At 39.6% G+C, this 15,477-nt stretch overlaps 1 protein-coding gene across 1 annotated transcript; it reads left to right on the top strand.

Moving 5' to 3' along the window:
• Nucleotides 1-2,294: 2,294 nt before the first annotated feature.
• Nucleotides 2,295-3,167, top strand: LOC141607408 (protein FAR1-RELATED SEQUENCE 5-like). Its single transcript, XM_074426759.1, has 2 exons — nt 2,295-2,659; nt 2,765-3,167. The coding sequence occupies exons 1-2, from the start codon at nt 2,295-2,297 to the stop codon at nt 3,165-3,167; spliced, it is 768 nt and encodes a 255-aa protein (XP_074282860.1).
• Nucleotides 3,168-15,477: the final 12,310 nt, after the last annotated feature.

The raw sequence follows: 15,477 nt of genomic DNA, 5'->3' as shown, positions 1-15,477 counted from the left end.
TAAATGAGGGTGTCACATTCCGCCATTATTGTTCCTGTCCCATGCGAATCTAAGAGGTAAGCTTTTACTCAGATTAGGGTCTACAAAATTTAAATCGTAAATTAGGGTTTGAACAAATTGAAATTCTTAAAATTAGGGTTTACCAATTTTAATCGTATTTTGAGATTTTGATGGTAATTTAGTTTGTGTTTTGATACTATTTTTAGGATGGTTATAATTTCATCATCTTCTACTGATTCAGGTATGAATTATTGTTGTAAATACATTTTTGGGAACTATTTTTTCAATTAAATTTGAGATCCATTTCTGAAATTGCTTAAGGTGTTGTAGGTGATAACGGAAAAGAGGATGAATCAATGACAGAAGAAGTTATAGGTACACATTAGTGTTTTTTCTTATTGCGGGATGTCAGATACATGTATCTACTAAACTGAAGTAGTGTATCTAGGATCACAAAGATGTGTACCTCTGTATAATTTTTCTAGCTGTGGATAATTTTTCTGACTGTTTTTGTATTTTTTTTTGGGTGGTTTAATGGCGGCCACAAGATATATCTCTGACAGAATAAAATTCTTAGCCAAAGATACATCTCTGGCTGTTAGATACATCATTCCACCTATTTTGAAAAAAAAATGTATCTGGCTAGCTAAAACAGTGTATCTGGCTAGCTAAAACAGTGTACCTAATGTGGCTTGGGTGGGAAAATTTGTGCTTCGTATGTGATAAATACTCGTACTGATTATGATTTTTTGTACCGTAGAGCAGTCTTTCAAAAAATTAAGCTAGTATAACATTTGAAAATTTTTGGATGAATGTTTAGCAGTTTCAAAATCGAAAACTTCTTTCTCTCTGCACAAATTGTTGATGTTTAGTGACATATGAATTATTGTATTTAATTTGAATGAGATGTGTACTTGTGCAGATAGTATACCTGCTACTAATGTCCATGCCTCAGATATACTGGTTGTACTTCCCTTGACAGATGCAACAGGTACGCAAAATGTAGCGTAAGCATGTATCTAATATCATAGTAATGTGTACCTATGGACTATATTTTTTCTTGATTTTAGTCTTTCGGAACATAATGCGTTTCCTATTGTGTGTCATTTCCTGTGCAGACAGTATAGTTGCTTCTAATGTTGATGCTCTAATGAACAATGATATACCTCCTATGATTCCATTGACTAATGCACCAGGTAAAAAAATTGTGGTTTGTTCATTTACAAGGTTTGATTTCACTAATATAATGTACTTGCCTTAAAAATAACAACCTTTTGGTTAAATTGTCTTGTAGAAACCCCACAAGTTGGTTCTGGAAACACAATTTTTGGATTCCCAAGCTGTCCAGAAGATCTAAAACCAATCAACGGTATGATGTTTTCAAATTTGGAAGATGGAATAGATTTTTACAACAAATATGCAAAAGTTTGTGGGTTTATTCCAAGGTTAGATTCAACAAAATTGGTTAATGGGATTGTTACACACAAGCGCTGTGTGTGTAATAAAGAAGGCAAAAGTAGGAACAAGGGGACTAAAAGAAAGAGGATACATTACGAGAACATGATGTGAAGCTAAGGTTAGTTTTAAGAGAATTGACACCGATGAATACCAAATTTATGATTTTGTTGAGGTACACACACACACGCAATGGTTACCCCAGCTACAATGGTTCATATGAAACCATCTAGGAATTTGAATCTCTTTCACAAGAAAATGATCATGGATAATTCAAGGGTAAATCATGGTCCAATGGATTCCTTTAGAATGTTTAAGGAATATGTAAAAGGGTACAAAAATGTTGGGGCTTCTTTAGAAGATTTCAAAAACTTTTCAAGGGATGTTAAGAAATATATCAAGGAATATGATCTTTGAGATGTTATTAGAAAATTTCATGCAAAAAAAGGCTATGTCTCCATCATTTTATTTCGACTTTGAGGTGGATGATGAAAAAAGACTAAGTAAGGTTTTTTGGGCAGATCCAATCTCAATTAAAAACTATGCCCTTTTTGGGGAAGCCGTCTCTTTTGATGCTACTTATAACTTCAATGAATATAAAATGGTGTTTTGTCCGTTCACTGGTGTGGACAACCATAAAAGATGCGTCACTTTTGCGGGTGGTTTGTTAAGAAAGGAAGATGGAGAATCATTTACCTGGTTATTTGAGAATTTTGTGAAGGCTATGGGTGATTGCTATCCTACTACAATTATAATCGACCAATGCAAAGGCATCAATCAAGTTTGTAAAAGATGTGTTTGGTGACAAAACACAACACCGATTATGCATGTGGCATATAATGAAAAAGTTGCCAGACAAAGTCGGGCCGACAATTTGCCAAAACACAAACTTTTTGAAGGAAATAAATTCTATTGTTTGGGATGGAGAGATTGATACACAAGAATTCGAATTGAGATGGAAAGCAATCCTTTCTTCGTATGAGCTTTCTGATCATGAGTGGCTGAAGTCAATGTTTGACATTCGTTCAAGTTGGATTCCTGCCTACTTCAGAGACATATATCTTGGTGGGATTATGCGCACAACATCAAGGTCAGAATCTGAAAATAGCTTCTTTGGAAATTTCACAAACCCGCATCTCACTCTTGTTGAGTTTTGGATGCGTTTCCAATCGGCAATGGATGCGCAGCTTGGAAATATGCTAAGGTGACTGCCGATGATAAGAACTCTTCTCCAAAATTATCAACACCTCTCCTTCTAGAAAAAAACCCTCTGAATTTTACACCACCACTGTTTTTTATCAATTTCAAGAAGAACTCCAAGCTGCGTGTTTTACTTGTGGTCTTTCACCGAGGACAAGAAAGACAAGGTATACACAGTTGATTTAAGTGGTAATAAGTTTTCTTGTTCGCGTAAGATGTTTGAAAGAATTGGGTTACTTTGTAAGCATGTTCTGTGGGTGTTAAAAGATAGAGGGTTTGATGATATCCCTACGGAGTATCTATTAGACAGATGGGGCAAATATGCAACTTGTCGTCCCATTTTTAATGTTGTTGGGACAACCCTCCTAGCTGATTGTATGTCAATAGAAAACCAACAAAGTAAGATAAGTGAATTGTGGTCGGAAGTATTTACTTCAGTTTCGCTTGTTGAAGATAATGAGGAACTTGGTGATGACCTGCTTGAACTTCTTCGTGGTTCAACGAGAAATTGATGATTTCAGTTAAGCGTGGGAAGTCAAAAAACAAGAAAGCTGAAATTGAGATGCTTATTGGATCGAAAATACCGTCTAAAGCTAGTGTTCTACCACCAGAAAAGTGTAAGAATAAGGGATCAGGAAGACGGATTACTTCAAACAAGGAAAAGGCAGTACAAGAAAATGCAAAGCCCTTGAGGAAATGCCGTGCTTGCGGTGAAATGACTCATCATGATAGTAGGAATTGCCCAAGTCGAGCCACTCAAAAGTGAGTCCAGTTTGATTTCAGCTAGAAAAAATTTTAAGTTGTATTAAGTATTCTAAAAACTTTCTAGTATGTAAAGACTTCTAAGAAGTATGTTGTATTTTACTTTAAATAGTGGTCTTACTAGTAAGTAAAGACTTCTAAGAAGTATGTTTAATTAACGCATCTTGGATCCATATAGTCGCGATGGTTTGGTTGTCTAATGTCTCACGTTTACTGTTCAAACAATTTGCTTCTCTATTATTATACAAACTTTTATTGTGTACCCTCAAAAGTCGAGGTGTGACACACATAATTAAAAAAAAAAAAATTAATACAAATTGAAGATTAAGTTCTTTATTTTATAAAAATTGATGAAATAATGGGAATAATGAATTGGTGTAGTTTTTCTCGTATCTTCAATGTTGCATGTGGTGTTAAATCAGTATGAGCGAATGACGGTCCTTGAAATAATCTCTTGCACAAGTGATATGATAGTGCTACTCATCAAAGCCCCCAATTCCTATGGCACCATAATCATAAATTGTGGGAGAACACCTTTGGGAACATCAATAAGTCCATTCCTACTTGCGACATGGACACTCTGTCTCGATGAAGGCAGCAACAACAATTGTAATAATCGATAACCCTAACCCGATCCCGATCCTTTGAAGGGTATTTATTCAGAAAGGGATTTTAGTGAGTTTTCTCATTGTAGGAACAAAGAGTTTATCATAAATGGGGACAAAAAATTAGGATTACAATCACCGGGATACCTTGTAAAGCGGCCAGAGGGGTCTTAAATTTAGGTCCAATTGAAAAGGGTAAGGGTAGAGGCTTGTTGGATGAAAATATATGCACTTGTTAAAAGTTTGCTCCCCTACAAATTAAATTTACTTTATTTGTTACAGGAATTTAATAAACTACTTGTTGGGTATTATGTGTATCCCAAAAACCGGGGATGTGTATCCACAAAGCCGGGTATGTGTATCCACACATCCTTTTATTTTGAAGTGAAACTGTCCAATGGCCCATTCCAGGAACATTATGTGTATCCACAAAGCCGGGGATGTGTATCCACAAAGCCAGGGATGTGTATCCAGACAGCCGACAATGCGTATCCACACAGATTCAGGTGTGTATCCACACAGCCACGGGTGTGTATCCACACAGCAGCTGGGGTGTATCTGTACCCCAACAAGCAGTGTACAACCAGTAATGTGTACCCGCGCAACAACCGCAAGATGTATTAATAGGAATTTAATAACTGAATAGTATTAATAGTAGCCATACATTGAAAAAGGATTGAAACAAAATTACATTTGATGAACAAAAACAATTGAGTCAAAAATGTTCCTGGAATGTTTGAACACAACACCATTAAATTCAATTACATTTCACTACGCACAACACATCCTCAAAACACACTCCCATCTACGAACTCACCTGGTCATAAAACATGAAAAAAGTAACGTTAAGTTAGTTTAAAATAATTTTATATGTAAAATAAAACTAACATCTCCGGCACATAAGTGCTTACAAAACAGTAGGGATGTGTATCTGCGAAACCGAGGCTGTGTATTCACACACCAGCGGGTGTGTATCCAAACAGCCAGAGATGTGTATCCACACTAGTTCCAGGTGTGTATCCACGGAATATAACCACGAGGTTGTTAATAATCAATGGCAAGTGGGAGTTAGTCTTGTGTAAAATGATTTTACACTAATATAGTTGTAAAACCGATCTAAACACAAACTCTATTAGTAGCTAAACAAAAGTGATTTAAAGATTCCGTCTTACAATAAATTTGTGTAAAACCGCCGAACACGAATATTTGTGTTTGTTTTCCTCCCAACATATATGAAGGCACAGAAAAAATGTAAACGTCTCAAGGATGAGAAGGTAAAATATGCCATTTATATATAGTTGATGGCATATGCATAATCAGACTATCTTGTAGATCACCCAAATGATTTGTAAATTTGTACATGATTCAAAAAGACTGATTCCTACACTTCGGTCCACTTCAGTACACACTGAGACACTTTTCAATATATTTAAATGGCTTGAACATATGAGCATATGTTAAGAAAAAAATCAGGATGAAAATCGATCAAATGAGACATCAATCTGAGGACAAGAAAGGATGAAGGGAAATGTAATACCCGTCCTTTTAGGGACCCTTTGACCAGCATTGACTGACCTTGGGAGCGGGAATAGTCTTAGAAGTAAGTGTCGAAGTCATCTTGGGTTGCGTGTTAATAGTGGTACTCGATAGAGTAGAGGCTACTCGATCGAGTAGCTAGGTTACTCGATCGAGTAGGGGGCCACTCGATCGAGTGTGTTGGGTACTCGATCGAGTACCCAGTTTCCAGCGAGGGTTTTATATCGCGTTTTGTTAAATCCGCAAATCACTTCCGCCACTTTCCATCTATCATTCAGTCGCCTCTTTCCCTCCCCTTCACCTCAAAACCTCCATGGAAGCCTTTTTGAAGATCCTTGGACCTTGGGAGGGTGTCACTGGTGTCGGGTAGCGGTCTCTTGCTGAGTTTTCTCCCTAATAGGTATGTCATAATCATCATCCGTGTCCTTGTTCTTTAGTTAGGGTTTGCCTGTTAGTAATAGATGATGGTATTCGGTTATAGGCGTTGCTTGATCTTTGGACATGTTATCGTCGGCATGGATTGGTTGCGGCGGCTTAAAGGTAGGTTCGCCTACTCAGTTTCTGTAGATGGTCTAGTGTGTCGGATGTTGTGGCTGTATTGTGTTTGGTTGTTTGATATAGTAATTGTATTGTCTTTGTGGTTGTGATCGTTGTTGATGGTTCGCGAGGCGTGGCCTCGGCTGAGTGGGGTCACTTGCGGGAGTGGCTTCACGCCCTAGTTTCGCTTTTCGTGGAACCCGCCACGAAGGGATGTACACATTAATGGACAGGGTTATCGCTCGTATAGTGAGCGGGGATTTGGTGGGTACGGCTGCGGTCCCCCATCGCGGATCGGTCCAAAGTGGACGATCGATGTGATGAGGTTGGTTGGATTGTTGTGATTGTGTGTGTAAGATCGCTAGCATCATATTGTGTTGATAGTTATAGTCGTCATTGTTGTGTCGTATCTCGATCGACCTTGTATGGTTGTTTGTTTGTTATGTGTCCGCCGTGATCCCTTATGGTGAGCAATCGGTCTTAGCGGTGTTGATGTTGTTGATAGCCGGAGTCCGGGGATGAGTCTTCACGAGATTCGATAGTCATAGCAAGTAGTCTCTGAGTTGTATCTTTTATATAGCTTGTTGGTTTAAATCACTTGTAATACAATATTATAGTTCTTTTATTGACGTTTGATTATTACTGTCCTCGGGCAACCGAGATGGTAACGCCCTTATATCCTAAGGAAGGCCTTGTTAAGGCTCCCTCTCGAATATGGGGGTGTTACAAAGTGGTATCGAGCGACGATTTTGGAACCGTAACAAATGAACATAATGAACGTAGAGAGTCTAATAAAATGAACTGGTGTATGTGCAATGGGAGCCCCAGTGATGCTAGGTTTTGGGTGAGTAGGCGCCCTCACTTCAAAATCTTGGCCCCATGACACTTAAGCCAATCACATGGTATGGGAATGTGGAGTCCGTGTGTCTATGTGTGATATGTATGTTAATCGTGTGAGTCGCCTCCGGTTAAGTCTTTATTAGAAGTTAGTAGGGGTGTGACGGTAGTATTTGGGCCGTGTAAGGTAATTGTTGATAATATTATTGAAGTTCTTTGAATAGTTAGCAAGCTTATATGATAGTTATGAGATAGGTGACGAAGGAGATTGCTAAAAGTTAATGATGACGGAAGTTGTAAGCAAATTTGTGAATCCTGCCGGGATTACTACGATGATAGTTATAGAAATACTGAGTGATAGTCCGAATATTAGCATATGGTAATGTGTATGTGCTTTTTTAATTAGTTGAAACTTTTCCGCTGCGTGACAATTGATTTGAGTAAAACAAATTGCTTATAATTGCGTCAGAGAATATGGATAGATTGAATTGTTACGAAGAGTATATGATTATGTGTTATAGGAAAGTATAAGTTAAGGTTAGTTACATGTTTCATTTTATGGTGAAAGCGAGTGTGACAGCAACACGTTAGGACAAGTTTTGAGTATGATTGGATGACGTGACTAAGCCTAAGAGTGACTCGGTAGCAGGTAAACCGAGTTGGGTAGTTGTGTAGCGTAAGGTGGCATACACCTTGTTAATAAAGTGATATGTGGTGCGTGAGTAATGATTGTAATACGTGATCGGAGATGATAATTAGTGCCGAATTCCGAACTTAGTTTGGAATCGACACGCGGTGTTATTTTGCAGGTATCTTTGACTTACGTCGTACTTCTGACTGAGTACTTAACTATACTTTACCGAGTGCGGGTGTTTACTAGACCGAGTAGACCTCACTCGATCTAGTTAGGAAGCTATGACGTCGGGATGTGGGAAATTCCTGCAGATACTCGATGATTTAGCTCCTAGTCGATCGAGTAGGGTGGTACTCGATCGAGTAGGTTACTGTACAGCGAATCCTACGGGTTTTCATAAAACCCCTATTCTTCCTATTTCTTTCCCATTCTCCTCATCCTTCCTCTATATTTCGAAATAGCTAAACCTAATTCCTCTCAAAATCTCTCTTTCTCTTGGGTTAGTGGTGATCCTTGGGGTTGATTTTCTTGTTTAATTCCGTTCTTTTGCTTTGTTAATCAATCAAGGTATGCTTTCCTTCCTAATTTATGCGATTTATTGCTTTGAATGTGTAAGAATGGTGAAATAATCTGAAATTTTCGGTTCACATGGGTAGGTTATTGTTTTTGATGGTTGAAATATGATTCACATGCCTTTTTTTCATGCTTATTGGTGACTAATTGCTGTAAATTAGATTAGAAATTGCTAAATTTGAAATCGAAATTTCTAGGGTTTCCAAAATTGAAATTGATTTTTGGTTGTTTTACAATGGTTAGATGGTAGAATTGAGCCTTAAGTATTGTTTATATCATGTTGGAGGATAGATTTTGATGATTTTACCCTTAGAAAGTTGCCTTAAAACTCCGTCTTAAAAGTGCCTCAAATGGAAATTCGTGATTTATAATTGAAAATTGATGTTGTAATTGACAGTATAAGTATGAGTTGAACTTCAATATGAAAATAGAAACAATAATTGATGAAAATATGCCAAGATTATCACAGCTGTAAAGACCGTCTGAAAATTTTAGTTGAGTTGTTGTTCATAATAGTGAAGGGTGATAATGATAGGTTCTAAGCTATTCTTGTCCATGAACTAGTAAGGATGACTCACATGTGATTAGAAGTGTGTTTGGAACAACATTTAGAAGCATGCTAGGATATTCGAATTTGTTGAACATATGTAATCACCATGATAATTTCTTTCACAACTATGGCTTATGAGTAGTAATAACCTGCGCTTACATGTCAAATTTTGAAAGCGCTGGTGAATGTGTGTACTTAGCTTAATGTTCAAAGCTAACAGGCGTAGATTATGTGCTTCACATGTTGAAAGTTGTTGATAAATTGGTATGCCTAGCTGAGTATATCGAATTCGAATTACATGAAATAAATGCTTGAATGTTTATGCAAGTTGTTAAACTTATGCCTAAAGCGAGATGCCGAGATCGAACCTTGGAATCCGCCAAAGTAAGCGGGGAGGGGTAACCCACCGAGACGGGGAGGGCGGTGGACTGTGGTACCCGAGTCCCGAATACCCTACGATTGTTTTTGTTGATTTCAAGCAGAGGGAGCGTGTTGTAGCCTTACAAAAACGCAAAATGAGACCTACGAAGTGTATAGACACTACTGTGTTAGAGGAGTTGGAGATAGAGACGGATGTCCGTCACATATTCGAGACCTTGGGTTTTACGGGTTTGTATAGGCTGAGGAAGCATACTTACCCTTTTCTTACCTTGGAGTTCATGAGCTCTTTTAACTATGACCAAATGGGTCGATCGTTGAGTTTAGATTGATGAATACCAGTTTTCTGTTGACTATGGATCTGTTTGCCTCTCACCTTGGGTTGGCCAAGCCTCCCAAGGACTCCATAACCGATATCCCAGCTGAGTGCGGCGTCTGCCGCCTAATGCCTTGCTTGACTGGGAAGCAAGCTCCCACCTCGAGCAACATGTTGATTAATGACGTTCAACATATTACCTTGAGAGTCTTTCTCCGTTCTCTTTCGAACCTCCTCTATGACGAAAGGATATCAAGATAAATTGAATAATCATGAGGTCTTACTTCGATGTCTTACCTCAACCCGGAGCGGGCTAGGAAAGTGGTCTTTAATGCTCCTTATATGGTTTTGTCGCCCTTGCCTTGATGGCTTCTTCCTCTTCCCTGCACTCCGAGTTGTGGCGCTATTTCCACTCGATTAGCTGAAAAGCTAACCTCTTTTGAAGCTTCATCAGAGTACGTGCCTCTAGCTACCCCAGTGCCTACCATGGATCGTGACTACTATCTCGACCTGAAATGGTTGAGGACCTTGGCTGACGGTAGCCTAGCGTGGAGGGTGTGGGGCATGAGTTGGATGAAGATTCCAGCTCCTGAGCACCTCCCACCCACGGAGCCCTTGGAGCCGACAGTAGTGACGGTGGACTCCGATGACGAGGAGGAGGAGGATGATGACAGACCCCGCCATCTACAGACCTATCTCATCGACGACACCATCCTCGAGGAGATGCCGGAGCCGACGAAGGGCGAGAATGCGGGAGTTCAGGTGGTGGAGAGACCCAGAGTGGGGAGGGGACCCCGTCGAGTGAGGGAGAGGGCCTCGGAGACTAGGCCACAGCCAGTAGCACCACAGCAGCAGCAGTCTTTTCCATGCTACCCTTACCTCGACACCCCGGAGACGCGATCCAGTTACCTGGCGGAGAGAGTGTCATCTACCTTGACACTCCGGAACATGCACGAGATGGCGTACGCTCAGGGGATAGGGACCAAGGGACCGCATCCAGTTTTGTGGAGTGGAGTTGGGGACTACTCAGGGGTTTTCCATTCCTACGGGGTGGATCAGTCGGCGTGGGGGGCACCTCAGTCCTTCCCTTACGGTGGCTTGACTCCATGGTACGTGGGCCCAGGAGCAGGAGCAGGAGTGGACGCGGGGATTGGGACATCGGGAGCAGGTACTTCTGGCGGTGGTGGTGATGATGAGGTGATGTTTGAGCAGCAGCAGCAGCAGCAGGAGGAGTGATACTCCTTGTACTTATCTTTGTTAGTGGTAGTTGGTTTTAGGTGTTGGTATCGTTGTTAGACATTAGTAGTTGTTTTATTGAGACTTTGTTAGACTTGTATTTTTGGCCATAAGGCCGGATTTGATACTTGACTTGTTGCGGGATGTTAGAAGTCGGGGAAGTCGTCCCGACTCGATCTTTATGTGGCAAAGATGTGCATATACGTGATTTATGGCAGGCTTTATATGGCTTTGGCCTGTAGGTACTCGATAGAGTACCCCGTACTCTATCGAGTAGCTGCAGGAAGACGGGATGAAAAGTTTCTGATCTTTGGGCTACTCGATCGAGTAGCCGAGACACTCGATCGAGTAGCATGGCACTCGATCGAGTATCGCTACATACTCGATCGAGTAGCATTATTCATGATGAGGTTTTCGAAAATTAAAAATGTTCAATTGTTTTATAATGGCAAGTTTAATGTTTAATGTGGTTATTAGTGCGTAGTAACACCTTTGAACCGTTAAATTCATATGTTGGAAGTCGTGCTTGAAGTTTATAAGCGTATTTGTCACAGCTAGTGAAGCAGCGATAGTTTCTTGTACTTTAATGTTGCATACGCCTTATTACGACTTATTTATCGGAATTATATCTTCTCACACACTTGTGCATACCATAGTAACGTGCCTTCTAGACGGCGGCTAACTAGTCCGGTGGTTAGTGTATAATTGCTAATTTAACGAGTTTGTGGTTAAAGAGTAATGTCCATGATAGATAACATGTTTTAACCCATGTCATGAATCAAATAATAAGTAAAATGCGTGGTAATTTGGGTGGTGAACTTCGGGGACGAAGTTCCTTTTTAGAGGGGAAGAGTAATGTCGCGAAATAAAAAGGTTGTTTTTTAATAATGTTTTGCTTGTTTATAATGTTGTTGGTAGTTGTTTATAATGTTGTTGGTATTATGTTCTGCTTTAGTATAACGAATTACTTTAGTTTTTTAAAGTGAGTGTGGTTGTATGTTTCAAAAGACGGTTATGGAAAAATAGTTATAGTGCGATGAATCGTATTTGAATCACGTTGCCAAGTAACATGGTGGCATTAGTTGTACCACATGAAAGTTAATTTGAGACATGTTCTAGATTGATAGTTTGATAGTTGTTACTGTGTGTTGGGTGATCGTGAGTGGCGATTCGCATTGCGAGTCAGATGTTATATATATATATATATAGAGAGAGAATAACGGTTGACGGTGGTGACGCTTGCATGACAGTAGTAAGAATCGATATGTATAAATGTGGACGGTGACGATGATGACATGGGGGGGGGGATGGTATTTCCAAGAGATAATGGTTTGACCGGGAAGGTTGGTGAGATGGTGTTGGTTCCGTGTCATGAGCGGGAGAGATGAGTTGAACTTCGGGGACGAAGTTCTTTTTAAGGGGAGAAGACTGTAATACCCGTCCTTTTAGGGACCCTTTGACCAGCATTGACTGACCTTGGGAGCGGGAATAGTCTTAGAAGTAAGTGCCGAAGTCATCTTGGGTTGCGTGTTAAGAGTGGTACTCGATAGAGTAGAGGCTACTCGATCGAGTAGCTAGGTTACTCGATCGAGTAGGGGGCCACTCGATCGAGTGTGTTGGGTACTCGATCGAGTACCCAGTTTTCAGCGAGGGTTTTATATCACGTTTTGTTAAATCCGCAAATCACTTCCGCCACTTTCCATCTATCATTCAGTCGCCTCTTTCCCTCCCCTTCACCTCAAAACCTCCATGGAAGCCTTTTTGAAGATCCTTGGACCTTGGGAGGGTGTCACTGGTGTCGGGTAGCGGTCTCTTGCTGAGTTTTCTCCCTAATAGGTATGTCATAATCATCATCCGTGTCCTTGTTCTTTAGTTAGGGTTTGCCTGTTAGTAATAGACGATGGTATTCTGGTTATAGGCGTTGCTTGATCACTGGACATGTTATCTGTCGGCATGGATTGGTTGCGGCGGCTTAAAGGTAGGTTCGCCTACTCAGTTTCTGTAGATGGTCTAGTGTGTCGGATGTTGTGGCTGTATTGTGTTTGGTTGTTTGATATAGTAATTGTATTGTCTTTGTGGTTGTGATCGTTGTTGATGGTTCGCGAGCGTGGCCTCTACCGAGTGGGGTCACTTGCGGGAGTGGCTTCACGCCCTAGTTTCGCTTTTCGTGGAACCCGCCACGGAAGGGGATGTGCACATTAATGGACAGGGTTATCGCTCAATATAGTGAGCGGGGATTTGGTGGGTACGGCTGCGGTCCCCCACTGGCAGGGGTGGTCCAAAGTGGATGATCGATCGATGAGGTTGGTTGGATGTTGTGATTGTGCGTGTAAGATCGCTAGCATCATATTGTGTTGATAGTTATAGTCGTCATTGTTGTGTCGTATCTCGATCATCGACCTTGTATGGTTGTTTGTTTGTTATGTGTCCGCCGTGATCCCTTATGGTGAGCAATCGGTCTTAGCAGGTGTTGATGTTGTTGATAGCTGGAGTCCAAAGCGGGATGAGTCTTCACGAGATTCGATAGTCATAGCAAGTAGTCTCTGAGTTGTATCTTTTATATAGCTTGTTGGTTTAAATCACTTGTAATACAATATTATAGTTCTTTTATTGACGTTTGATTATTACTGTCCTCGGGCAACCGAGATGGTAACGCCCTTATATCCTAAGGAAGGCCTAGTTAAGGCTCCTCTGAATATGGGGGTGTTACAGGAAAGGAACTCTAAAACTAGTGGAGAGACATTTGGTGACAGTGGAAATAAAAACTAAAGACAAACATGGATAACTAACTATAAACTACTACAGAAATTACTATCAGGTGTGTATGCAGCCAGAGATGTGTAACCGCACATTCTGATATGTGTATCTAGACGGCCAACAATGCGTAACCGCACTACAGAAATTACTAACAGGTGTGTATGCAGCCAGAGATGTGTAACCGCACATTCTGATATATGTATCTAGACAGCCAACAATGCGTAACCGCACATTCTGCCGGTGTGTATGCAGACAAACAGCAGTGTGTATCCAAGCAAAGCACTGGGATATATCCGCATGCCCCAAGAACTGTAACCTCACAACCGGATAAGTGTATCCACACGGCAGGGGGTGTGTATCTACACACTGAAAGAAGTCTATCCAGCAATTTAAGATTGTGTACCCTACTAATGTATTCTATCTCAGCTACATATATGTATCTATCAGTTCCACATATTCAAAAATTACCTTTGCAGTATTTTTCTCCCACTTGAGTAGTTTCAACATAATGTGTCGACGATAAGCAATCATATTCTGCAAATTAAATAAAGGATTTTTTAGAGAAATGAAAAACTGATAGAATACGATAAATAGAGAAATGAAAAACTGACATTTAGCTAATTTGGCATGCTTACTTTGAAATAGTTTTGGTCCTCCCATAATTTCCTATCGTGTATTGCACCCTCCAGAAACTTCATAGCAAATAGTCCGCAATCATAACTACACATACAGTTAAGATTATTAGACTAAAAAACTGAATCCATTTTCAGGCTAATAAATAAAGGATTTTTTAGAAAACTTACTTGTTTTCTTGCTGAGGTACATTGATAACAACAGTAGTAAACAAGATGATGCCCTTAAGATGATTGTAACCCTTGTGGTCCTCAAACTAACTTGCAACATGGAACACCTTTGAATGACAACAACTTATCAAAAATAGTAATAAAATAACTTCATCCTAACTGATAATAAAAATGCAAAAATATAACAAAAAAGGTAGGGGCCATACAATATCCTCCACATAAGAATTATACTCCTCAATATCATCTGCTTTTTCTAACTTTGGCTTGCATGAGTCCAAGATATAGTTTTCCTGTTTCTTGAGGTCCGACACACAAGCTAACCAATGATTACCATTTTTGCCAATTGTGAAAAACACCTACCAATGTCATAGCAGCAAAAGTCATACAATGAAATTCAACCCAACGCCAAAACAACTTTTCCAGTAGATTCCCAACAAATTTACCTTTTCAATAGTTGCTCCATTTTCAGGCTTGTAGTGCATCTTAAGATGAGGGCACCAGACAATATTTCCTTTCTGAGGCCTTAATGCGGGCTTAGCAAACTGAAAATTATAAAATTGTTTAGATATTGAGGACTAATACATCTGAAAAACTGCATTTTCAAATCTGAATCAACATGTATAAAAATGCATTTTTGAATCGAAAAACCGCATTTTCGAATCAATCTTAATTATCTACCCGGATCGTTGTTGGCAAGTAGAGAATATCAGTTCTATCATATGTGCACATCACACCATACATATCAAGCACCTACATATAAATGATCATGTTCTAAATATCACAAAAAGATTAGTATAAATAATAATAATAATACTAATAAAGGTCTAGGAAAACTTACCAAATCCATTATCCAATGCCAATTTTGCAAACTTTGCATTCCTTTTCGACACACTCCCATCCACTCAGTATTCACAAGAGTCTCGTCTAAACTGTAAATGAATATAATTAGAACGTAAAAGTGCATCAACAAAATTTAATTGTGCAAATATGTTATCGATTTCACAACTTACTCGATGCCTTTACCCCTTTTCATTACAACAACAAGAAGTTCCGTGTAATCGTGAGTTGACGTTGTCATTGATGTTGTGACTGCCTTCTCATTTGGAACTCTTGGTCAACTGCTTCAAATCTAGAAAAAATAAGGGACAAAACAAAAAATTAAATTTATCAAGAACTTTACAACTTCATTAGAAAGTAATTTATGATTATATTTACTCAGAGGAATAGAGGGATACCTCGTATAAAAACTCAAAGATCCAGCTTTTGATAAGAGTTTATCCTTCAGTTTATTACCGTCG

Source organism: Silene latifolia, chromosome 10 (assembly GCF_048544455.1).
Source record: "Silene latifolia isolate original U9 population chromosome 10, ASM4854445v1, whole genome shotgun sequence".
In the NCBI taxonomy this organism is placed as follows: Eukaryota; Viridiplantae; Streptophyta; class Magnoliopsida; order Caryophyllales; family Caryophyllaceae; genus Silene; species Silene latifolia.
The sequence above is the reverse complement of the archived record's forward strand: the minus strand, read 5'-3'. Positions and strand labels throughout refer to the sequence as shown.

What these genes read in the sequence shown, in the direction of transcription:
- LOC141607408 (XM_074426759.1), top strand. Translation starts at nt 2,295, where the DNA reads ATGAAAAAGTTGCCAGACAAAGTCGGGCCGACAATTTGCCAAAACACA. An exon ending in CAGCTTGGAAATATGCTAAG is followed by an intron (nt 2,660 to 2,764) that starts GTGACTGCCGAT and finishes ATCAATTTCAAG; the next exon opens with AAGAACTCCAAGCTGCGTGT.